The sequence below is a fragment of the Podarcis raffonei genome, chromosome 7 (assembly GCF_027172205.1).
Source record: "Podarcis raffonei isolate rPodRaf1 chromosome 7, rPodRaf1.pri, whole genome shotgun sequence".
Lineage (NCBI taxonomy): Eukaryota > Metazoa > Chordata > Lepidosauria > Squamata > Lacertidae > Podarcis > Podarcis raffonei.
Window position 1 is genome coordinate 18,875,637 of NC_070608.1, and position 26,392 is coordinate 18,902,028.

A 26,392-nucleotide genomic window follows, 5' to 3' on the forward strand; every position below is an offset into this window, starting at 1 on the left:
TGATGATGTAAATGTATATAACTTCATATTCACAAATTTACTCATTGGACTTCAAGACAAATTTTCCTCCCTCCTCTCTCTAGTTGTTACATGCCCAAGCATCAATTCTTTCACCTTGGAACATGGAAGGTGGCGTATAGTGAATGGTTCTCACTATGAGTACAAAACAAAAGTTGTTTTCAGCTGTGATCCAGGATATCATGGATTGGGACCAGAATCCATTGAATGTCTTCCCAATGGAACTTGGAGTTGGAGGAATGAGAGACCGTACTGCCAAAGTGAGTACCGGCCAAAATTGTCTGGCCCAAACCTATTAAATTCTCAATATTTCTGCAGACAAGTCCATCATGATGGCCTACTCAGAAGATAGGTCTGCATCTGAAACAACTCATATTCATGCTGACTTATACTAATCACATTCAGGGGCAGCTTCATACATTTCAGAAAGCAAGGAATGAAATTAAAGTGAGGGGTTTTTTTGGTAACTATTTATAAAACAGCCGTAAAAGTCATTAATTTATTCTATGACATTAGTATTATTTAACAATTTTTTGATAGTATGTTTTGTAATATAATGTTTTGGGTTTGTTATTTTGCAGTCATTTATCACTCTGCATTCACCCTAAGATATAGCATTTTAATCACCTTCACTGAAAAACGAGCACTGAATGTTTACATGTGGATTTTGTGTGTGCAACACATTTCTCCTTCTTTTAACTTTTAAAGTTATTTCCTGCGGCGAGCTTCCTATACCTCCAAATGGGAATAAGATTGGAACTCAGATCACCTATGGCTCAACAGCTATCTTCACTTGTGACTTAGGATTCATGTTGGTGGGCTCAGCTGTAAGGGAATGTCTCTCTTCCGGACTATGGAGTGGAACGGAAACAAGATGCTTAGGTAAGGAATTAGTTTCCCTTTGTGCCAATTGTAAATTTACAGCCCTACTGTGTGGTCATGTGACCATATGTGCTGACTTGAGCATCCATTTCCTGTCAACAAATTTATTTCTGTTGCATTCAAGAGAAACTTTCCTTACTGAAATATCCTTTCCAATTGAGTTTAAGGCAGTGATAGCATTCTGAAGTTGCCATTATAGTTCCATTATCATTTATCATCACAATGGCAGAGTGCAAGGCAATGCAATGAAATGGCACATGGTAATATAACTTTACTTTTAGGATTTCAACCTGCAGGGGTAATGTTCATTCTTCCTTTGCTCAGCCTTCCGCCCCAACCTGTATGTTTTCATTTTTATTTATACTAGTAATTTAGTAATGGTTCTGTGGCTCCACTTTTTTCCCATGGTTAGCCTTCCAAAAACAAAATGCCAGAGCCACTTGAGCTAAAAGTATTTGGCAGAGATTAGCTTTCTACATGTGTGTAGATCTGAAGTGTTGACACAGGAACACTGCTACATCTCCAACTAGGGTCTATCCATATCACTTTTGCATGTGTTTGTTGATAAATATGTTTCATCCCATTACAACAGTAACCTGAAATGTTTAAAGTGGGAACCTCCATCAAAATGTGTATTTAATGTTAGGATATTTCCGTTCCACCTTAAAAGGGAGCAGGATGTTTGTGTCACAGCCTGCGTATTTCCTGTCTCACAGGATGTTTATGTTGTGTCGTTGCTTTCGTTTCTTTTTGTTGCCTGAGCAGACCGAAGCAGACGGTCATGGTTTCTTTGTTCTGACCAACGCTAAATAAACTGTAAATATGCTCTCCTGCTGTGCATCTTTTGCTGTGTGAATTCTGCTGATAGAGTGTGCACCAGCCTAAGAATGTGGCAATCTATTCTGAGGCTTCGTGTCGCTAAGAGCTGATACTGCGTGTCTACGAGAGATCGATGGATCGTCCGGCAGCCGGCTTGGGGCTAAGATGGACTTTGTCTCCCTGGCAGTATCCCAACATTTAAATACACACACACACACACACACACAAATAATAATATGTATTTTGAATGTATTTTCATACATTCCATACATCTCTAAAGATATTTTGTCTCAAAATATATGTTTTAAAAACCAATCTGGCAGTTCCTAACTCCCCAAAATGTAACACAAAATTCAGAGCAGTGCAAAAGCTGGACGTTAACTGCCTTCTGCTTTGCACATTAACCCAGGAGGAATCAGGTCAGCTCATACTGGAACTGGGGAAGGGCATGAGTTTTTTTCAAGCATCCCTACTGCCAGACTCCAGGTGTTAACAAGTACCTGGAGTCTACGCAAGTACAAACAGTATATGGGGCCTGTGTACACAGAAAAAATCAACTTGTGAAAAATAGCAGGAGTGGGTCAGTAGAGAATGGAGATTGTGTCCAGTCCACCCACATTCTGAACATTGTTAAAGGGCTATTGTTTTAACAGATGTTCCATGGAGGACAGCTTAAGTACTCCTCTTTGTCTTGCCAAGGGAATTCTTTGTCATAGGGAAATAAGCGAGGCTCTGACTGCTTGACAACTAGTTATATTTATTTCCCCTTAGACCTTAAAAGAAATGGTAAAGGAAACCAATTAGAAACTAAGAACTGCAAGAAACCACTACATGAGCAGAATCCAATTCTCCTGAACTTTTACCATAAACAATTACCGGCTTGCTCACTATAAGGTCACAGTTGTTTGATGCCTGTGCAGAACTGAATGTTTCCGCTTCCTGGGGAATCATTAGCCTGAAAGGATAAAAATAAAGGAATACAAACTTGTAAAAAAGCTTGGATTGTTGCTTTCTCATAGTTCTCAAATCAAATTATTTGACATTTAAAAGATACAGAAGCTTGCCAAGGGAGGTGGCATTTCCAATTTATCGTTTAATGTACCATTTTTGTACTTTCCCCCATGGAAAACCTAGAGATTAGAAATAAAACATGGAAATATTAACAGTTAGTAGGCGTTAAGTAAATTAAAGAAATCGTGGCTAATATGCAGCCCTCCTGGCTTATAAAATCTAGCAGAGAGGAGTTGATTGGTTGGGTCCAGAGTGTGGTTAACACTTCATTGCATAAAGAGGTGGTCCCTGCTGGCTTGAAAGAGTGAAAGAGTGATGAGTCCTAAAGAACCATCCATGGACCCTTTGGACTGGAATCAATTGGGGAAGATGGTGGAGAGAGTTGAGGTGCGGCAACTGCAAGCATTATTGAATGACATGGATTATTTAGACCCATTCCAATCTGAATCCAGGCCTGCCCATAGGACTGAGTCAGCTTGAGTCACCCTGGTGAATGACCTTTACAGACAGTGAGACAATGACCTTTCCACTCCTTCTCAGTCTCTCTGCAGCTTTCAATACCATTGGCCATGGCATTTTCCTGGACCAGCTTTGTGCAGTGGGAATTGGGGGTATTGTGCTACAATGGTCCTTGTCCTACCTACAGGACCGAGTGCATCAAGTAGCATTGAGAGAGTGCTTCTCAAGCCACGGTTGTGCAGTAGGGTGCCACAGGGCACTATTTTGTTTCCAGTGCTATTTAATATCTATTCAAAGCCACTGAGAGCGGTCATTGGGTGTTTGGGAGCAAGGTGCCTTCAGCATGATGATGATGCTTAACTCTGTTTCTCCATAAAATATCAGTCAGGAGAACTGTTTATTGCAGATCCATTTCAGCATGGACCCATGACAATAGATTGAAGACATGTTCGTATAACAATAAAAATATGCAAAACAGCATATAGTCATTTACCTTAAATGATAACATATTTAGTGTAGCATAGTGAGCGTCTCCACCCCCCATTGTTCTGCCCGGACACTGAGGTCCAGTGCTGAGGGCCTTCTGGCAGTTCCCTCCCTGCGAGAAGCCAAGTTACAGGGAACCAGGCAAAAGGCCTTCTTGGTAGTTGCACCCGCCCTGTGAAACGCCCTCCCACCAGATGTCAACAAGAAAAACAACCACCAGATTTTTAGAAGACATCTGAAGGCAGCCCTGTTTAGGGAAGCTGTCAGCGCTGCCCAAGGTCCCAGCTCACACAAGACCAACGCTGCTTCTTGCTCAAGTTCAAAAGTCTTTATTGAAGTTCAGTCTCATTTCCAGACGTGCAGCGCGCAACGCTACATCTATCCGTCAGATCATAGAAGTCCCATCTGAATCTCCGCCCCCCTGACACCAGCTTAAGATTCTAGCTTTACTCCACCTCTTCCTCTGTTCCTTCTTTCTCTGGGTCCTTCTGCTAGTCGGAGTCTCTGCCCTCCGAGATTCTTCTGACGCTGATTCTCCCGACTCCTCCTCCCCCCTCTTTCGGGCTTTAGGACCTGGCTCCCAATCCGGGTTTTCTGCTGTCCCGCGCTCCTCCACATTTGAACTTGGCGCGCGCGCGCAGCCTCCCACTTTCCTTCTGACCGTTACACTTGTGTCACTGCTCCCCCTTTCGGGGAGGCTAGCTGGACCTGCCCTTCCCTCCGTCTCCCCACTCCCCGATGGAGGAGACGCTGGTCCTGACTCCCATGCCTCTTCTCCCCCACTGTGCTCTGGTGGGGGAACTGGCCCTACTTCTCCGCTACTCCTTTGGGACTCCCCTCTGGTTCCCTGTTTATGGATCGTCCCCTCTGGGATTCGCCTCGCCCTTACCATAGGCGCCCCCTCCTGGGAATCTTCTGATTCGCTGGAGAAGCTCATGGAATCTCTCGGTCCACTGTCATATTCCCCTACGCTCCCCTCTGATTCCTCTCCTCCGCTCTCTATTTGCTCTCTCCCCTGCTCTTCTGCTCCTGAGCCTCTGACATCCATCCCCCCCTCGAAGCCCCCCCTTCCCCCCTCCCCCTCTTCGGGTGTGGGTTCCAGGTGCTCCAGCGCTGGGGGTGTGAGTGCTGGCTTCCGTTCTCTCTCCCTGGTGTGCAACCGTCCAGCGGGATCAGGCCCCCCCACGATGGGTTCGTCGACGTCGACTTCCTCTGCTTCCATTTCTCTGCTGTCGTGCTCAAAACCAAGATCCTCCCCCCACACGTCCATGTCCTCCTCTCCCCCCGGTCCCTCGGGTGAGGCTGTGTGCAAGGGCCCCCTCAGCAGTTCCCTGCTCCACCCCACTTCTGGTTGAGTGTCCCACCAATAGGAGCGGTCCGTGGCAAACCCCGAGAGCGACCCCTCCGGGGAGCTCATCCCCGGCGTCGGCTCCTCATCTGAGGAGAAACCTTGGAACGTGCTGGCTGACAGTGTGGGTGTGAAAAGCCAGTCGTCAAAATACTCCGCCGGCATGGGTCTGTGTGGGAAGATCGAATGGAACTCGTCTTTGAGATAGTGCTCCTCCACGGCGTAGCACGGCACCCACTCGTTGGCGCTGGCCGGAGTACCCTCCCTGGCGAGGAGATATTCAACTCCCTCTTCCCCCCATCTGGAGTCCAAAATCTCTGTGACCTCGTTGAGTGGCGTCGCCCTCTGTGGTCCCTCCCCTGCTGGCGATGGGCTACGTGGAGCTGGTGCGGTCCCTGGCGCCTGAAACCTGTGGGGCGCCTTGTAAGGCGTGAGCACTGACCTGTGAAAGACTGGGTGCATTCTGGAGCCCTCCGGGAGTGTCAACCGGTAGGCCACTGGATTGATTTGTGCCGCGACCTGGTAAGGTCCCAGCTGCTTGTGTCCTAGCTTCCTCTTAGCTAGCGTTCTGGCCGGCACTGCCTGAGCTGCTAACCAGACCCAGTCCCCTACCTGTATGTCTTCCCCAACCCTCCTGTGCCTGTCTGCCTGCATCTTGTAGGCGTGTTTCGCGAGTTCCAAGTGCCTTCGGAGTTGCTCATGGACCTCCTGTAACTCTGCGGCTAAGTGCTCTGCCCCCCGTGGCTCCCCCTCTGCCTCGGTCTCCAACCCCGGGAAGGTTCTGGGGTGGCGCCCATTGTTGGCGAAGAACGGTGTCACCCCTGTAGACCCGTGCTTCGTGTTGTTGTAGGCAAACTCGGCTAGCGGTAGGTAGTCCACCCAGGTCGAGGGCTGTTGATTGGCGTAGCATCGCAGGTACTGCTGCATGATGGCGTTGACCCTCTCCGCTTGTCCATTGGTCTGCGGGTGTCGTGCCGACGCTAAGTTGATCTTGACGTTCAGGATGCCCAGCAGCTTCTGCCAAAAGTTCGAGATGAATTGGCGGCCCCGGTCGGACAGGATGGACCGCGGCAGGCCGTGAGCTTTGAACACGTGGTCTATGAACAGCTTGGCGGTCTGTTCCGCTGTGGCCACCTTCGCGCACGGAATGAAATGCGCCATTTTGGTGAAGAGGTCTACGACCACGAGTACTGCTGTTTTGCCGCGCGAACTGGGCAGATCTGTAGCAAAGTCCAGGGCCACTTTCTCCCATGGTTCGAGCGGCGTCTGCAGCGGTTCCAGCAGACCCGCCGGCTTCCTGTGTACTGGCTTGGCCCTTTGGCAGGTGTCACACCTGGAAACGTAATCCGCAACTTCTCCCCGCACCTTGGGCCACCAAAAGTCCCTGGTGACTAATTCCGCCGTCTTGTCCTTGCCGAAGTGCCCAGCGCTGGGCGCGTCGTGCAGCTGCTGCAAGACTCTCGCGCGAAGGTCTTCTCCCGGTACGTAGAGAGCCCCTTTGCGGAGGAGTAGTCCGTCGCGTATCTGGAACTCGTCGTCCCTCGCTGTGCCGTTTCGCACCTCCTCCATCTTGGTTTGCGCAAACGAATCCGCCTGTAGCGCACGACGGACTGCGTCCAGGTCCACTGCGGCTGAAGCGCACGCCCACACCTCTGGTGCGAAAATGTGTTTGGCCGCTGCCGGTGCCGCTTCCTCGAGATACTGCGGCTTCCTGGATAGCGCATCCGCCATGACGTTGTTGTCTCCCGGGATGTATTCTATCCGGAAATCGAAATCTGCAAAGAACTCCGCCCAGCGGATGTGTCTCTGGTTCAGGAATTTCGCCGTGCGCCAGTACTCCAGGTTCTTGTGGTCCGTGCGAACCTGCACCGTGTGTCTGGCTCCGACGAGGAAGTGCCGCCACGCCTTGAAAGCTGCATGAATGGCCAGCAACTCCCTGTCCCAGATGGTGTAGTTCTGCTCCGACGTGCTGAGCTTCCTGGAGTAGAATGCGCACGGTCTCCAGTCCCCTTGCGGATCTTGCTGCAACAGGACCGCCCCCACCGCTCTGTCCGAGGCGTCCGTTTCAACCCTCATCGGTTTGCTGGGGTTTACGTGTAGCAGCTGTTCTTCGGACGCGAAGAGACGCTTGAGCCTCCGAAAGGACTGCTCCGCCTGGTCCGTCCAGGTGAACTTCTTCTTCTTGGAGCTGAGGGTGTCCGTGATGGCCGCTGTCTCCTTCGCGAACCCCTTGATGAACTTGCGATAAAAGTTGGCGAAACCGACGAACTTCTGGACCTCCTTCCGGTTGCGCGGGCTCTTCCAGTCCAACACTGAGCGGACCTTGGCGCTGTCCATGGCAAGTCCCTTGTCGGACAGCTTGTAGCCCAGGAAATCCACCTCTGTCGTGTCGAACTGGCACTTCTCCAGTTTGGCGTAAAGTCTGTGCTCCCGTAGTCTCTGCAGGACCTCCTTGACGTCCTCCTCGTGCGCCTCCTGCGAGTCCGAAAAGATCAGGATATCATCTAAAAAGCAGACGCACTTCTTGTAGAGGAGTCCCGCTAGCACGTGGTGCATGAAAGCTTGGAAACAATGGGAGCCATTTTGGAGACCAAACGGCATGACTCTGTATTCATAGGTTCCTAAAGGCGTAAACATGGCTGTCTTCCACTCGTCGCCCTCCCGCATGCGTATAAGGTTGTAGGCCCCTCGTAAATCCAACTTGGTGAAGATCCGTCCCTTCCTCACCGTCGCGAGCAGGTCGTCAATTTTGGGCATGGGGAATGCTGTGGGCTTTGTCCTGGAATTGATGATTCTATAATCCACTATGAGCCTCCGTTCGGGCGTGTCTCTCTTCTTCACGAAAAACACGGGACTGCCCCCCACTGCTTTGGATTCCCGGATGAATCCCCGCTTCAAATTGTGATCTATGAACTCCCTGAGTTCTTGCATTTCGTCTTCAGACATGGAGTACAGTTTCCCAGTTGGCAGCGTCGCCCCTGGCAGGAGGTCAATCTTGCAGTCGTAGGGTCTGTGGGGAGGCAGCTTGTCTGCTTCCTTCTCGCAGAAGACTTCCAAAAGGTCCTTGTACTTGTTGGGCACCGCTTGCACCACGCCTAGGTGTAGCTGCGGTGCATCCTCTTGCCCCTCTCCTTCCTGGCAGGTCTGGATGCAGTGCGCTGCGCAGTAGGAAGAGCAGAAGGTCAATTGCCGCTGGTACCACGCTAATGCCGGGCTGTGCCTATCCAGCCAACTCATGCCCAACACTATGGGCGTGTCCGACAGGTGGGTGACGTTGAAACTGATGACTTCGCGGTGGTTTCCAATTTGCATCACCAGCGGCGGTGTTTGCTGTACCACCTCTCCTCCCAGTATCTTCCTGCCATCTACCGTGACAACATTTAGGGGCATCGTGGCTGGCAGGAGTGCTATGCGATGCTGCTTGACGAAGTCCAACCCTACAAAGTCTGCGTTGCTACCAGAGTCAATGGTAATAGGGACCTCCAGGGTGAGCCCATCGGGCAGCTGGAGCGATGCAGTGAGTTGCACCACTGGTTTGGGTGGGAGGGGGTCTGTGGGCTGCAAAAACTCTGGGGACTGTTTCACTGACTCGCCTGGTTGAGCCCCAGAGCCTCCATCTCCAACCAGGCGTCGCCTTTTCCCTGCTGCTCAACTGCCTGCTGAATTCCTCCTTTAACAGTTGCTGAGGCTGCAGTGTGCTTCTGGAGCCTCTGGGGACACTCTTTCGCCATGTGCTGTGCACTGTCGCAGATGTAACACTTCCTGCTCCCTCTAGGAGCCTTCGCCTTGACTGCTCCTGGTGTCTGGGCTCTGCTTGCTGTCTGAGCCCTTGCACCTCCGATTTCCATTGGCTCCTCTCCACTTATGAGAGGAGGCGTGGACTGAGCGCGCTCTGTCTCTCTGGGTAGGAAGGGAGTCGTTCTAACTGACGTGTTTGCTCTTCGCCCCTCCTCCCTGCTCCACGGGCGTTCTTCCAGGCGCACCCCAATTGCAAGCGCCCTTTGGACTACTTCTGTTGTATTTTGGGGTCTCTCCCCCCTCGCCAGTTCATCTTTAACGGCTCCATTCAGCCCCTCCCAGAACAGATCCCTGACGGCAGCTGAGTCCTTCTGCCAGCCCAGCACATTTACTAACCCAAAAAAGCGGGAATGATACTGGCGCACCGTCGCTCTCCCTTGTCGCAATCCATGCATTTCCCTTCTAGCGACATCCACATCCACCGTTGATTTAAAGCAAGCGTCCATGGCTCCAATAAAAGCGCTTGAATCTTTGAGGGCGGGGTCATTTTCGCGTAGCAAAGTTCGCAGCCACGACTTAGCTTCCCCATGCAGATGAGTGATTATGAAACCCACTTTCTCCTCCTCATCTCTAAAATCTTTCCGAAGCAAATTGAGCGCGAAGACTACTTCTGCTCTGAAGTTAGGGTACTGCTGCAGGTTCCCGTCAAAATGGGTCACAAGGCTTGCCCCCCTTTTCCCGAGGCTAACTCCCTCCGGCTTGGCTCCCAGCTGCCCCTCCTTTCCCCATTTGTCCCACCTGGCTTGCAGATCCTGGCAGAGCGCAGCTGTGTCTTCTTCTTTTTTCCTAGACGCAGCTAATTCTGCGTAGAGCGTTGACACCGCTTCCTGCAATTGCTTGACTTTTTCCTCAGTCGTCATCTTTGCCTATCTCCGTGAGCTCGCAGAGTTTATTGGACCGAGATGGGACTTACTGTCAGCGCTGCCCAAGGTCCCAGCTCACACAAGACCAACGCTGCTTCTTGCTCAAGTTCAAAAGTCTTTATTGAAGTTCAGTCTCATTTCCAGACGTGCAGCGCGCAACGCTACATCTATCCGTCAGATCATAGAAGTCCCATCTGAATCTCCGCCCCCCTGACACCAGCTTAAGATTCTAGCTTTACTCCACCTCTTCCTCTGTTCCTTCTTTCTCTGGGTCCTTCTGCTAGTCGGAGTCTCTGCCCTCCGAGATTCTTCTGACGCTGATTCTCCCGACTCCTCCTCCCCCCTCTTTCGGGCTTTAGGACCTGGCTCCCAATCCGGGTTTTCTGCTGTCCCGCGCTCCTCCACATTTGAACTTGGCGCGCGCGCGCAGCCTCCCACTTTCCTTCTGACCGTTACACTTGTGTCACTGCTCCCCCTTTCGGGGAGGCTAGCTGGACCTGCCCTTCCCTCCGTCTCCCCACTCCCCGATGGAGGAGACGCTGGTCCTGACTCCCATGCCTCTTCTCCCCCACTGTGCTCTGGTGGGGGAACTGGCCCTACTTCTCCGCTACTCCTTTGGGACTCCCCTCTGGTTCCCTGTTTATGGATCGTCCCCTCTGGGATTCGCCTCGCCCTTACCATAGGCGCCCCCTCCTGGGAATCTTCTGATTCGCTGGAGAAGCTCATGGAATCTCTCGGTCCACTGTCATATTCCCCTACGCTCCCCTCTGATTCCTCTCCTCCGCTCTCTATTTGCTCTCTCCCCTGCTCTTCTGCTCCTGAGCCTCTGACAGAAGCTTTTAATGTTTAATAGATTATTGTATTTTAATATTCTGTTGGAAGCCACCCAGAATGGCTGGGGAAACCCAGCCAGATGGGCGGGGTATAAATAATACATTATTATTATTATTATTATTATTATTATTATTATTATTATTGGCTTTGGTGGCCCAGAGCATGTCATCTGATTTGGGATGCTGCAACAGACTAGCCTAGGTGGTTCTCGTGAATTACTTTATTGAGACAGAAAATTTACCATGCAGTACATTCTGCAGCCAAAGATGAAAGCTTTCACCAACACAGTTAGCATCCAACCCCCATGTCAGTTATTCCCCTTTTGGGGGAATTATGCTGCCCTTGGCTCATCCAGCTGAGCCTGGAATGAGCAAGTTAGACTGACATCTTTGGAAGAACTTAATTGGGGACTTGAGTTGGGATCCAGCAAGCTGTGCTGGATTTCCACCATATCCTAACTCACTCATCTTGAGGGATCTTTGTTTAGGACTGTCCCTTAAGTGCTGTTAAGCAACCTGACATGTTTATTACCCCAAAAATCAGTTAATAGAAAGGAATCTTGATTATGGATTAAACAGAAGGAATATAGTGGCATATTGGTCCCATTCCAGAATGTTGTGTGTTATCAGAAGTGGCATGTTTGTAACAAAATAGCCAAAAGAAAAAGAAAAAGTTAATTCATATATTTTGTTTTGATAATACTGAATGAAGCAATTTGTTCTTTTCTCTGAAATATTGGGAAGGGTGACTTAGTCAGAAACATAATGTAAGAGCTGGGGGGGGGATCATTGTGAAGTAAAGGAGCATGGAAAAAGTTACTGTCCTACAAAGAAATGATCAAGAGTGATTATATTTTAAATTGAACCGTAGTTGAATAACTTTTCTTCTTCTTCCCAAATGGCCAGATAGATTGGTTTCGAACTTTGGAAAAGAGAATGCTTTTGCTCCCTCTCCTTCATCTGGCCCAGAGCACTGAAATTGTTTAAAATGGAAGCACCATAAGACCATTAACAACAAAAAGAGCCGTAAAATGTATAGTGTGCAGCAAGGTTTTTACAGTGGCAGGTGTTCTGGCATTCTTGACAGTGTCAAATAGGCACTCTTGAAATTCTTTTCATCACAGACATTTTAGAAGCAAAAAAGGGAAAGGGAGGGGGGAATCTACTCCAACTCATTGAAACTGAAGGGGAATTAAATAAGCCATGCTGGAATGGCTATGCAGTAAACAGTCACCAATTATTTGTAATAATAGCACTATTGCCATTGTTTGAAGCCCTTGTGCACCTCCTTTTTCATGGCATAACGAGACAGCCATTCTCCAAGATGTGCAGACAAAAAAAGAGTGGTTTCCTTGGTGATGGAAATGACTATAAATGAGAGCTCTCACAATATCCCTTCCCTTTCAGCAATGCATCCCTTCACACTTCCACAGTTCATATATTACTGTCTTCAGATGGAGAATATTTACCTCCATCACCATTCATTTTTATGTGTGATATGCAACTAAGTTTTATTCAGTGGGCCTATTGAAATGAATGGACCTAACTTAATCATCGTCATTCATTTAAGTGGGTCTACTCTGGGTAAAATTTAGTTGACTTACCACTGCACATCTGTTTAATTATGAGGAGAATGGCATTTTTCAACTATATACAGTCTATAAGTGTGTGTGTGTGTGTGTGTTTTGATGCTTCAGGGCGGATTGAGTCTGTATAATTGGGAACTCTCTGAAATAGCATTAACGAGCTTTGGTTTTGTACAGCAGGTAACACATAAGTAGATATGTTCCCAAATTTGCACAGAAATAAATTTCTATGGAACCCACTTTTTTCATATAAGAATGTACAGAATGTATTCACTTCACAAAATGACAGGTAATTATTATACAAGGTATGCATTTAAATAAAACCAGACATCATTTGGCATTGTGTGGTTGATTTATCAATTAACACCTGCACTATGCTCTGAGGGGGCGGAGCGGGAATTTAATCCTCCCCCAGGTGGTCTTGAACTTCTATTTAGAACTTTGTAAACATTATTTCAGCAAAATAAATATATCCATTATATCTGGACAAATAAGATGGTATCCAACTAAACAGACCCACTATCATAAAGTATTTTGCCTGTAGGAAGGATTTCCCCCTCCATCTTCTCAACCCATGCCCTCCTAAATCTGTTCTGGCTTTCCCAGCCCTTTGGAACAGCTTTGGGGAGGGTACACAGGGAGAGGAGAGGAAGGGGACGTTCCATTGGACAAGTGGAAATCCTTGCACTAGCAGACCTATTTAGTTGGATAACATTTACAATTTAATTATTATTAATTTAATGTATTTACAGCTCACCTTTCTCTCAAATTGGGATTTAAGGTGGCTTACAACATTATGAAATGCAGAGCAGTAAAACTGACTAATTGAAAACAATAGTTAAAATACACACTTAAAACCAGAACAAAAATGCAGTTTGCCTTGACAGCAGCCCACTGGTCAGCATTATCTGCATCTTAGTTTTCAAATGCCAATCTAAATAAGAAGTTCTTAGCCTGCCAGCAGAAGGATATGGGAGGGGATTCCCCAATTATTTTACAGTTTTATTACACTGCTTAGATTTTTATTATTATTAAGCAGTTTTATATCCCATGATTCCCTGGTGTCTTATTGGGCAACCTGCATGGGAATTACACCATTTAGCCCTAACAATGAAGCCCTAACATTATGAAGCATTTCAGGCTGAGACACAGCGACTGGCCTAAGGTTACCCAGGCTTATTCGTGGCTGAGCAGGGATTTGAAGCTATTTATTTAAATCAAGCACTCTAGCCATTGCACTATGTTGGCTGTGGCTATTTTTATTCAAGACCATGCTTCAAATCTCCCTTCAGTCATTAAAGACGCTGGGCCATTCACTACTTCTTGGGCTAACCTACCAAAACGGTTGTGGTAAGTTTTATGTGCAAAAGTGTTATATGTTGTGTCCGGTATTGCATGAAGGAAATGCAAAGGTGAAATATAAATATTAGAACTAAAATACAAACAATAATGGTGGACGAGAAATAAAAGTGTTGTTCCTGTTTGTAAACCACCATAATTGTATCTTTTTGTAGCTGGACACTGTGGTATTCCAGACCTTATAGTCAATGGCCAAGTAATTGGGGAGAATTATGGCTACAGAGACACTGTTGTATATCAGTGCAGTCCTGGCTTTCGTCTCATCGGCTCTTCTGTGCGAATATGCCAGCAGGATCACAACTGGTCTGGTCAGCTTCCATCCTGTGTGCGTAAGTAAGCATGGCAGAGGTTTATAGTGTGCTTGCATAATTAACATCCCCCCCCCATCTGATGGGGCTAAAATGAGCAGCTTTCATACTGCCTGTGAGACTATTGAAGCATGAAGTTGTTTCTAATAAAGAATAAATGAATTATATCATTGGAAGGGAAATGGTACATAGCATCTGGTCCAGAGATATCTCATCATTTTGGGGCTAAGGTCTATCATTGCTCATGGTCAACCCTCCAGAGATTTCATGCCAGTAGTGGCTGTGGCTAAAAGTAGGCAAGGCCATCCCACAATCTTGCAGGCCGCACACCCTCCCAGGATACACACTTTCTAACACACACACATACAAAGGGACATTCACACACATCCAGCTGATCCATGCAGATGATCTGAGGATGGTTGTTATCTCAACAATTGTCCAGTTTTCAGTCTGATAATCAGGGAACTAGCAGTTTGCATCCCTATCAAACTTCTCCATCCACTCCAGTGATGTATTTCTCTTTTTCTTTTTTGCTGCTGCTGCCAAAATGGACAATCTTGTGCAGTGTGTGTGTGTGTGTGTGTGTGTGTGAGGGAGAGAGAGAGAGAGAGAGAGAGAGAATTTTTACTGGGGTGCAGATCAGGCCCTGGCATGGCAATTAGCCATCCCTGGTCTAGCCCAACCCTATGCTCAATTCAGGATGCAAGTACATAATCTTTGGGAAATGGTTGACCAATTTAAACAGGCAAAGGAAAGCCCACCACCTCCAGAGGCAGTCTGCTTCACAGCTCTTAACAATGAAAATGTTCCTCCTGATTTTTATCTGAAATATATTCCCTGTAATTTCCATCCACGGCTGAACTCCTTCTTCATCTGTAAACTAAATTGTAGTGGGGATGAAAACAGCCATTTCCCCATCTCAGTTATTTTAGAAAACTGCATTCTTTTGAAAACATTTCCTTCAATAAATAACTAATCCTGTTATTCCCCCCCCACGAGACTTAGAATAGGCTGAACTATTTCTTTTATATTGGTCAAAAGTTAAGGAACATAATCTACACTTCTGCAGGTAGTGATAGTTATAGTTATTATTACAGTGCCATCAATGTACATGGTGCTTTACAGGATTTCATAAGCAAAGGCAGAGAGGACTCTGGCCCAAAACAGCTTGCAATCTATAGTTGGCAATGGGAAGACAGCAGAAGATGTGGAGGGAGAATAACTGAAGGAAAGAGTGAATGGGAACAAATTCTGTGAAACATTTTTATTTTCCAAATCCTCAGCATGGAATGATACTGAAGTGTGTGAAAAACAGTAAATGCCATGTTCTGTCCAGGTTAGGATGTCATGTTAAAGTATGGTTTAGCACTTCTGCCTTCACTGCCAGGCAGAAATTATTTCATCGATATTCTAGAATGAGACACAAATATATTGATGTGTTTACATCCAGGATAGAACTCACAATAAATAGCCCTAGGTCATGTGCAGCAGCACCAGAGATGGCTTCCTTCAACAACAACAGAAGGACTGCTTGACTGAGAAAGTAGAGTTTTCTGCCATGCAGGTTTTTCAGGAAATGGTTGGAATAAAGGTTAAAATAACGGGGTATGTCACAGGAGAGATAGTAACCACCACTCATTGCCTTATAATACATATCTGGAAGCTCTGCAGTATATTGCAGTGTGTCAATGAAAACAGAAATAAAAATTCTGATCCCTGTAGCAGTTTCTGGTGTTATTTTTTTTACCTATATTTAAGTACCAGGTGCAATTTCATTATAGTTTTTCTTTTCTTTTCATAATAACATTGTGTTCAGATGTATAGCCAGATCCATTAAGCACTACATTGTGAAGTGATAACAGATACTTAAGGTACAGTCCTATACCTTCTTTCCTGGGGTAAAAATCCCATGGATCTCAGCAATGCTGAGTGAGTAGGCACTTACATGATTGCACCGAAAGCCAGCAAAAGCTTTTTGTAGATCAGAACTCTTTGGAACCTCCTGCCTCAACTGGTATGTGATTGGTTTCTTTTGGGATACCTTCTCTTACAGAAGGTGGTCATTTGCACTTTCACGAAGATTTCAAAAGTAAGGAGGCAAGAAAATATTCAAAATAATTGTATCTGCTTGATGGTGTAGCAGTAAAACTGCTAGCACATTTGCAAAGCTAAGCAGGGTCCAGTACGGTTTCAAATTGGATGTGGTTTGGACTAGACGCCCGTTGAGGTTCTGTCCAACTCTACTATTCTGTAATTGTTTTAAAGTCTTCATTATACGTTACAGTGAAAAGTGATAACGATATGCTTTCTCTTTCACTCACTTCTGATGTTAGCTGTTAGCTGTGGTCATCCTGGTAGTCCAATTTATGGAAGAACGAGTGGGAATGGTTTCAACTTCAATGATGTTGTGACATTCTCCTGTAACACTGGTTATGTTATGCAAGGACCAACAAAAGCCCAATGTCAGGCAAACAGACAATGGAGTCATCCACCACCCATATGCAAAGGTAAGGCTGAAAAAAAATGTTGTAAAAATGGGAAGGGATGTTTGCTTGTTTTGCACACAAGGATGATGTCCAAGTCTGTGTCTGTATTATGCACCATTTGAGGGGGAGGGCTGTGATTTGAGATGGGCAGAAAGCCTTTTAGGGTTTAAAATACTTTTCTCAGCTTCAAATATAACATAATTCCCAAAAGATCCTATTTTTGTCCATCAGACAGGCCCTGTAGGTGAGTTTTAAGGGGGCACAGAATGTAAAGCCATTTAAATGGTATTTTCATTCATTTTACTTTATCTCAAAAAGGGTGATTGTGTTTCACCTTTTCTGCTGGGAGCTATAGCTGAAATGCCAAGCCCTTCAGAAAGTTTATCTTACAGGTGCTTCATTTGTTTGACCTCATCAAACTCATAGGGTTTTGGTTTACCTAGCAATGATTACTTACTTTGGAGCAGTGGACAATAGCATATAATATTATAAACATTTTTGCCCTAAATGGTCAGAGGCACAAGGTGTGTGCTGATTTGACTGCACATGCTTTTGGAATGCTTAGATAGCCTTGAAATTTTTTGCCATATTTTTAAAGTAGGTTTGGACAACCTAGTTGATAATGAGCATCAAATCCATATCCTTTGGAGTTGTTTTTCCCCCAAGGGAAAAAACAAAAGCCGTGTTCTCACTTTGAAGACTATGACATTTACATCGATTAATGTTAAAATTAATCAAGACTTGCTGTTGCCTGGTAGAAACTGGTAAACTTTTCAACTAACTGCAAGCTTGCAAGTTGTTTCATATCAAGTTAAACTAATGTATCCCCTCTAGTAAGTTCCTGTCACAGGCACAGGAAAATACATAGCAGCATTCATAATGAGAAAAATTACTCATAGAACTACACACACACACCCAAAAGAAAATCATGCTCAAGGCTGTGGTATAACCCACCATTTTGCTCCATTTCTCCTTTATAGCATTCTAGTTGTTTCTGACACACATCTTTATTTTCCTTGATTTTCATTTCCTCATTTCTCCCCCTTTTCAGTTTATAAATAATATCATATCCCCACCCCACAAGCTGAAGAACTGATAGATAGTTCACTGGAGGCAGCCCACTGATTAAGTGCTGTGTTTTAGCGCCAAACAACATCCTGCAAAACGTACACATTTTACCATAATTTCCTGAGGTGGAGAAGAAAATCCTGCCACAACTTGAGTTTGTGATGACCTTCAGGACCACCTTGGATATGAAGTGTATATTTGGGTCTACCACCTGTGCTGATTGGTTATTTATTAGGAGTTGAGGTTGTGCAACAACATGAATGTTGCAATTATGTTATTGGGAGTGTGTGGATGGAAGCATACCCCCTAGAGCAGTGGTTTTCAACCAGTGTGTCATGGCACCCTGGGGTGCCTTGAATGATGGTCAGGGGTGCCGCGGGCAACACTGACCTCTGTCCCTCCTTCCTTCCTTCTCTCCTCTGATGCCCTCTCGCGTCTCTGCCTCCCAAGGCTTGCACAGCTGTTTGTTACAGCAGCCCTGGCTTCAAGCTCCGCAGGTGAATGGTGCCTCTGGAGGTGGTCAGTGGGGCTGGTTGACAGGAGCTGAGGCAGAAATGGAGTAAGCAAGCAAGCAAGCAAGCAAGCGGGTGAGGGAGCCCAGCCAGCCCGTCTGCCAGCCCTTGCTGTTGGGAATGGACAGACAAGTCCCAGGCCTCTGTGGGGCAGTGTGAGGAGGCACCTCCCTTTGGGGTGGGGGGTGGCAGCTCAGAGACTAGGGGTGGCAGCAGTGGCTGCCCAGAGGACTCCCAAGGAGAGGGGAGAGGAGAGGATGCTGAGGGAACAGTCCACAAGGGAGGGTGTTTGAAAAAGCGTGAGAGGCTGCTAGCTCTACAGGCAGTGACATAACTGGGTGCCGCAGAAAGCATGTAGTTCGTCAAGGGAGCCATAGACTCAAAAAGGTTGAAAACCTCAGTCCTAGAAGTGAGAACGGGTTCTGATATAGAACCGGGCTCCCAAGTAGCTGTGGGACATAAGCCTTATAGGGATCTAGAATTGAAGAGAGTATCTTTCATGTTTATAATACTAATAATAATTTATTTATACCCTGCCCATCTGGCTGAGTTTCCCTAGCCACTCTTAGCGGCTCCCAATCGAGTGCTAAAAACAATACAGCATTAAATATTAAAAACTTCCCTAAGCAGAGCTGCCTTCAGATGTCTTTTAAAGATAAGATAGCTGCTTATTTCCTTGACATCTGATGGGAGGGCGTTCCACAGGGTGGGCGCCACTACCGAGAAGGCCCTCTGGCTGGTTTATGCTTGGCAGCGATTCTTTGTTTGTGGTTATTATTTTTTTAACCATGGATTGAGAGTTGGCAAACTATACAAAAAATAGCTACCATAAAGTGAGGGCAGCATTCTGCCTGTGCCTATGCCTATTTTTATTACTGGTTTAAAGAATAAAGGTAAAGGTAAAGGTACCCCTGCCCGTACGGGCCAGTCTTGACAGACTCTGGGGTTGTGCGCCCATCTCACTCAAGAGGCCGGGGGCCAGCGCTGTCCGGAGACACTTCCGGGTCACGTGGCCAGCATGACAAGCTGCATCTGGCGAGCCAGCGCAGCACACGGAACGGCGTTTACCTTCCTGCTGGTAAGCAGTCCCTATTTATCTACTTGCACCCAGGGGTGCTTTCGAACTGCTAGGTTGGCAGGCACTGGGACCGAGCAGCGGGAGCGCACCCCGCCGCGGGGATTCGAACCGCCGACCTTTCGATCAGGAAGCCCTAGGCGCTGAGGCTTTTACCCACAGCGCCACCCGCGTCCCTTGGTTTAAAGAATAGCTTTGTGCAAATTGCTGCTTACACTGTTATTCGTTTTATTCTCTGCATATTATTTTTCACCAGAAGACCTGTGGGAAACTTGCACATTTTAAAAATGTAAAAATTCACACATAATTAGTTTTTTTGGGGGGGGGGCATTTTGTTTGTTTGTTTATAATCAAGCAGTATATCCATTTTATGAAGTAAATAAATGAAATGTTTTCTGTTTTCTGTTTAGTGGTCAACTGTTCTGATCCGGGAATCCCTGCAAATTCCATACGAGAAAGCAAAATTGAACATGGGAATTTCACCTATGGCACAGTTGTCTTTTATGATTGTAACCCTGGATATTTTTTATTTGGATCTTCAGTTTTAGTCTGCCAGCCAAATGGTCACTGGGATAAACCTTTGCCAGAATGCATTAGTAAGTATCTTAGAATAAATATCATTATTCATAGTAAATTATTATTAGCAGACTGCAGCCTTAGTTACCTTTCTGAAGTTTGTTTGCTTATTATTGTTTTGTTTGCAAATTCATTGTACATACACATTATTTCTGAGCATATCCACAGCCAATTTCCTTTTACAGTGAACATGAAAGGTCATCGGTTTTGAATAAAAGGTGTCTAATTATTGTCTGTGTTCTTGAATTTGTTGCTTGTTTATTTCACATTACTGCATAGTTTTCTTATCCATTCCTTAAATGATTATATTTTCCATTCTCTGTTTATACAGTCCAATACAATCTTTGCTGCTCAAATCTATTTTATTTATTTTATTTGACAAGATTTACCACTTAGTCTACGAAAACCTCCAAGTGGTTTATATAAAACAATATAAAATAGTCATTAAAATATGAATAGAATTAAGCATTAAAACATATTGACATAAAATTTATCAATATAAAAATAGAAATGGGTTTTAAAACAATTATACATAACAATATTACATTTTAAAATTACATTATTTGGTAGGCTTTACTGGAGGGAGGAGAAGAGTTTTTAGCCAAAAATAACACAGTGAAGGACCCTACATAATGATGGGTAGGATCAATTCCTTGCAAAAGCAAAATGAATATTATGTGGCACTTGTAAAAGCATTTCCTATTAGCAATTATGATGCAACATTCCACAGTAATTGCAGCATCTTAAAAAGCAGAGACATCACCTTGCGAACAAAGGTCCGTATAGTTAAAGCTATGGTATTCCCAGCAGTGATGTATGGAAGTGAGAGCTGGACCATAAAGAAGGCCGAAGAATTGATGCTTTTGAATTATTGAGAGTCCCATGGACTCTTGAGAGTCCTATGGACTGCAAGAAGATCAAACCTATCCATTCTTAAGGAAATCAGCCCTGAGTACTCGCTGGAAGGAAGATCCTGAAGCTGAGGCTCCAATACTTTAGCCACCTCATGAGAAGAGAAGACTCCCTGGGAAAGACACAGATGTTGGGAAAGATTGAGGGCACAAGGAGAAGGGGACAACAGAGGACAAGATGGTTGGACAGTATTCTCGAAGCTACTAGCATGAGTTTGACCAAACTGCGGGAGGCAGTGGTAGACAGGAGTACCTGGCGTGCTCTGGTCCATGGGGTCGTGAAGAGTCGGACACGACTAAACGACTAAGCAACAACAACATCAAGTACAAGCCCCATATAGGCAGTTTTGTGGTAATCCAAGCTTGAAGTTACCATTGTCTGAACCACTGTGGTCAAACCATCCCTCCCCTCAAGGAACTAATAACATGATTATACATTATTATTCTCAGTGGCTTTTGATGTCATTGGTCATGGTATTCTCCTGATCCAGCTCTGTGAGATGAGTATTGGTCCCACTCCTACTTACAGAGTCATATGCAGAGAGGAGCACTGGGGAACTGTTTTGGCTTCATAGCCATTATACTGTGCTGTACCACAGGGTATAGTATTGTCTCCAATGCTGTTTACCGTCTAAATTTAGCCATTTAAATTCAGAGCAGTTGTTCAGAACTTTGGGGTGAAGTCAGGGCCGTCTTAAGCATATCCGGCACCATGGTGCAAAGATATTGAATCTAATGAAGCAGTCTATGATATATCAAGCCGGAATGAGATGTGAAAGTCCTCTTTTGTTAATAGGTTTTATTGTAACTCAAAAGGTTTTATATTAAAAGCCATTTTAATTTTGGGGGATATCTCATTCCTTGGGACCAATAGCCCAATGGTTCCTGCTGCGTTTATAACTGCTACCTATTGAGTCCTCCTCAAGTAATTAGCAAAAACAAACAAACAAAAACCACATGGAAATAAAAGGGTATTGTTATCATCAATTTATTTCAAATATTATAATTTCAATTTATTAGTTACTAGACCTTCTTTCACTTTTTTCTTTAAATGCTATAAATGCTAGGGAGCCCTTGAACATTTTTTTCAGATTTAGTGAGAATAGAGATCTAGAAGTTAGTGGGGACATCGAAACAGCTCAGTGACTTTTGCTTTTACTATATACTTAATTACAAGCTGTAGCATTCAAATTCTTATAATATAACATATTCATATATAATGTATTCAGAAGAATGTATTTGCCCCAGGGCAAAGTTTTACGTTTTCCTTAAGTGTGTTAGTGGTCTACGTTTAATGGCCCCTATCTTTCAGTAGTTCCCCCCCCCCCTTTTTTTTACTTTCTGGCAGCAAAATTTCTCTTGTATATTACTGATAATCTGTGAAAAGCTTGTAGCCTGACACACAAAGCCAAATTCAATTAAATATTGCTTTAAAATTGTGTCTCCTAGCTTATCTTGACAACCTTTTTTTGCTCCTTTTCAGTACTATGGGTGGGTGGGCGGATGGAGGAAGCAATTTCTTTTCCAAGGCATCCATTATCAGTGTGGATAATGTTCTACACAATGGAGTAAGGGATCTGTACTCTTATTTCTTTTGTTCTCGTTGAATAGGTGCCTGTTGGCCTAAACAGTTAAGCATTGTCATTAGTTTTGTAGGGCTCACTCATTACTTACAATATGTATATATAAGCACTTTGCCAAAGGCCCTTGAATGCTAAAGAAAAAGCAGTGTTGCCCAGTTTTACAATGTATTTCTTCCACACACAGCTAGGTTACTTCCATTCCTGCTCACTTTTGCAAAATATATAATATTCCGTCTCCAGCAGAATTGGATTCAGGTGCATTTAAGAGCCAAGAAAAGAAATAATCAATCAGCATGACATGCAGGAAACTGCTTTCTTGCCTTTATATTATGTTCCTTTAAATCTGTTTTAAATTTTCTGCATGGTTGCATCCAGAGGTTGATAGCAGATTGCATGTGAAATTGCAAACAAAACCACACATTGGTGGAATCTAGGATGGAAAATTCTGATTTCCTTTGGGTTTCCTTTTCTAAATTAGAAAAGTGAACTCTGTTTTGAAGGAAACATGTTGAAAAATCCCAGAGCCAATTCTGACCTTATTGTCCATTTTTGTTTTATTCATATGTACAGCTAAAAATGTAATATGCAAATGAGACTGGCATGTCTTTGCAAGGATGTATCAAATATTAGCCAGGACTGGATGTGTCTCCCTGTTGAATCTATACTTGGTGGCAAACCCAGGTTTTCTAGAATAACCCAACTGAAGTGACTTTGGTACATTTCTGAAAAGATAGTTCTGAACAGAGGCGCTTGTTTGGTGGCTGATCATAATTATTCCATTGTTTGTTGTTGTTTAGTCGTTTAGTCATGTCCGACTCTTTGTGACCCCATGGACCAGAGCATGCCAGACACTCCTGTCTTCCACTGCCTCCCGCAGTTTGGTCAAACTCATGTTGGTAGCTTCAGGAACACTGTCCAACCATCTCGTCCTCTGTCGTCCCCTTCTCCTAGTGGCCTCAATCTTCCCCAACATCAGGGTCTTTTCCAGGGAGTCTTTTCTTCTCGTGAGGTGGCCAAAGTATTGGAGCCTTAGCTTCAGGATCTGCACTTCCAGTTAGCACTCAGGGCTGATTTCCTTCAGAATGGAGAGGTTTGATCTTCTTGCAGTCCATGGGACTCTCCAGAGTCTCCTCCAGCACCATAATTCAAAAGCATCAATTTTTCGGCAGTCAGCCTTCTTTATGGTCCAGCTCTCACTTCCATACATCACTACTGGGAAAACCATAGCTTTAACTATACAGACCTTTGATGGCAAGGTGATGTCTTTGCTTTTTAAGATGCTGTCTAGGTTTGTCATCGCCTTCTTCCCAAGAAGCATGCGTCTTTTAATTTTGTGACTGCTGTCACAATCTGCGGTGATCATGGAACCCAAGAAAGTAAAATCTCTCCCTGCCTCCATTTCTTCCCCTTCTATTTGCCAGGAGGTAATGGCACCAGTGGCCATAATCTTAGTGGGGTTTTTTATGTTGAGCTTCAAACCATATTTTGTGCTGTCCTCTTTGACCCTCATTAAAAGGTTCTTTAATTCCTCCTCACTTTCTGCCATCAAGGTTGTGTCATCTGCATATCTGAGCATATCTTCTGGCAATCTTAATTCCATCTTGGGATTCATGCAGTCCAGCCTTTCACATGATGAAGACTGCATATAAGTTCCATAGAGACTGACAAATGTTCCGCAAACTTTCTGCTCTTTTTTCAAGGAGAATTATTTCTGAGTGCTCCTCTCTGGTCCTGCCACTGTCATACCTCCATAATGCCCATTTTGGGGGACTAACAGCATGTTTGGCAAAGCTGACTGAGGCCTGGCTGAACTGGGATGTGCAAATTATTACATTGTTGTATCCTCAGCTGAACACATTAGGGACTTGATGCCAGCCGAGCCTGGGTAGGCCAGGAATCAGGTAGCTGAGCCAGAGAACCTGAGCTGCTCATCTTCATTGATCTTGCTGTATGATGGCCCCAAACTTGCAAGATATAGTAATAGTGGTGAAGGCAAATTGAACTGCATAGGTTGGTGATTATAACATAATTTTTATCTCCAATATTTATGCATCATAGTGATTGACTGTGGGCATCCTGGTATTCCTCCAAATGCGATCCTATCTGGAGAGAAATACACATTTGGATCTACTGTTCGGTACTCTTGTACAGGAAGACGGTCACTAATAGGCCTGTCATCTCGGACATGTCAATTGAATGGACATTGGAGTGGATCTATGCCTCATTGCTCAGGTACCACTTTTGAAGTATGTGAATGTGCTTTTGCAACCAATTCTATGCTTGTATTAGTTTTGGCTGGAACTTGTTTGCCTTTCAGGAAATTGAAAATCAGAGCCAAATGTCAGTCACAAGATATAGCTGCAGCCAAAGCTAAGTTCCACCATATGAATATAATGAATACTGAGAGGAGAACTGGAAAGTTTCTAATTATCTTTAACATGAAGAATAAATGGTCAGTGAAATAAGACAGTTGACCAGTTGGTGATGAATAATTATATTCTATTACTGAGAAGGGTGTTGAATTCCATATCAAGTGTTTCTGCATCAATGTCTTGATTTGCTTTTGACTAATATGGTGACAAGTTTAAACCACTTACATAAGGGGATGGTTGCCACTAATACTTAATAGAGCAATGTCGACAATGACATTGGCCATGTTGGCTGAAATGGCTTGGGAGTGATAGTCCAAATTATCTGGGGGGCACTGGGTTGGCAAAGACTGCTATAGTGAACTGTGATGGTCTGCAGAGAGGGGCAGTGTGTCTCAATGTGTGGAGCATGGCACATATATAGTGTAGTCAGGAGGGTCCCTGCAATGGCAAAGAACCCAGCCCCCCCCCCACTGTCAGGAGGAGGAATCTGATGGAGGAATCTGATCCAGGATAGGAAAGACTTGGTGCAGAAAACATCAAAGGCACTCAAGCAACCATCCCACCAGAGACTGAAATGGAAAGGAAGCTCCAAAGGCAGTAATGCTTTCATCCTGTCTTCCTGAGAATCTAACCTTGTAAAGTAGCCTCTAGAACTCAGCATATTTTCACAGACTTATATGTGCTCATTTGGACATGCCATTTCCCTACTAATCATGTCACAAAAGCAAGATACAATAATTTCTGTTAACATATTTAAAAAATAATAATTTACTTCCAAATGCTGCCTTGATCCTGTAATTTTGATCCACTAATTTTCCAAACTCAAGGAATATTAAATTTAATTGATGTTCTGCATGATCAAAATTTCTGAAATTCAAACTCATAATTAAATTTTGATGGGAGTGTTTTGCACATTAAATTCAAATTTCTGTTTTATGATCAAAATAATAGGATATCTGCCCCTGAAAAGCAAGAGTCCTATGTTGTCCTTTTAAAATATTCCCTTTATGTGCTTTGATCTACAGCATAGCTGTGAAAAGACATAAATCTGTTCATTAAAAATTACTAGCAAGAAGACGTTTTGCAATGTAAAATGACTGATTATCACTTCAGAGATTCCATGGCAGGCAATAACCCTTCTGACCACTACGCGGAGGTCTCCTTTGGATCTGTAACTGAGCCAGTTTTCCTTCTGCTATAGCTTCACTGTGGACAGCATTACTATATAGGTAGAAAATCCTGCCTTCTCCTATTCACATTCTGAGCAGTTGCTCAGTTGTTTGGGAAGATCAGTAATAGTAGTAATTGTAAAGAGGTGGTATACAATGTAGAGCTCACCCTGACCCAGTGCAGACAGGAAACTGTTGACATGGTGAAAAGATCAGCATTGAACCATTTGTTCCTTTGATGACCAGCAACCTGCCTCTCTTGATGGTCGTTTGGGGGACTACCTTGGCTGTGGAGCCTGGACTTCAGCTCTGAAGTGCACCCTTTGCCATACCATTGAAAATGTTGGCAAGTGTGTGAATATTTGCTGACAATATTTTTTTGTTTGTTTGTATGTATGAGTGTTTGCAAGATTTTCATGCTCAGAATCTCACTGGAGCTTAGAAAGCCATTTCCCCACTTTTTCTGTATTATATTTTTAATGGATCACCTGACTGAAGCATCCTGATAACTTTCGCTTCACTCTTTCTTTTAAGACTATTGCATAGCATACTTTACTTGAGTGATGCACGTTAATGTATTGCAAATTGATGAACAGTGACTGTCCTGCAAATTATTGGCCATGAATCACTTGAAATTTCTATCAAACTCGATTATGTGCTGTCAAGAATCCCTGAATAAAATCACAACACATTAAATGGGTACGGGTTCTGCATACTGTTTCAGTATACAGATGACTCTCAAGCGATGTACATTTAACGTGCATGATTTCAACTTTATACACTTGGCGGCCAGCCATTGAAATAGCACAAATTAAATGCACAGAAAGTGGAAAGCTTAAAAGCTCTTTCCCGGTGCAAAAAAAAGAGAAA

General features: G+C 44.6%; 1 protein-coding gene across 4 annotated transcripts in view; it reads left to right on the forward strand.

The window, feature by feature from the left end:
- The window catches only part of CSMD3 (CUB and Sushi multiple domains 3), a 594,298-nt gene that overhangs the window by 503,919 nt on the left and 63,987 nt on the right, over positions 1-26,392 (forward strand). For 3 of the 4 annotated variants that reach the window (XM_053395417.1, XM_053395418.1, XM_053395419.1), the window contains 6 exons: positions 84-278; positions 727-900; positions 13,618-13,791; positions 16,104-16,277; positions 19,322-19,507; positions 24,040-24,213. In XM_053395417.1, the coding sequence (XP_053251392.1) occupies positions 84-278; positions 727-900; positions 13,618-13,791; positions 16,104-16,277; positions 19,322-19,507; positions 24,040-24,213 (1,077 nt within the window). Of the gene's footprint in view, positions 1-83; positions 279-726; positions 901-13,617; positions 13,792-16,103; positions 16,278-19,321; positions 19,508-24,039; positions 24,228-26,392 lie in introns of all 4 variants that reach the window. The other variant, XM_053395420.1, reaches the window with a different exon arrangement.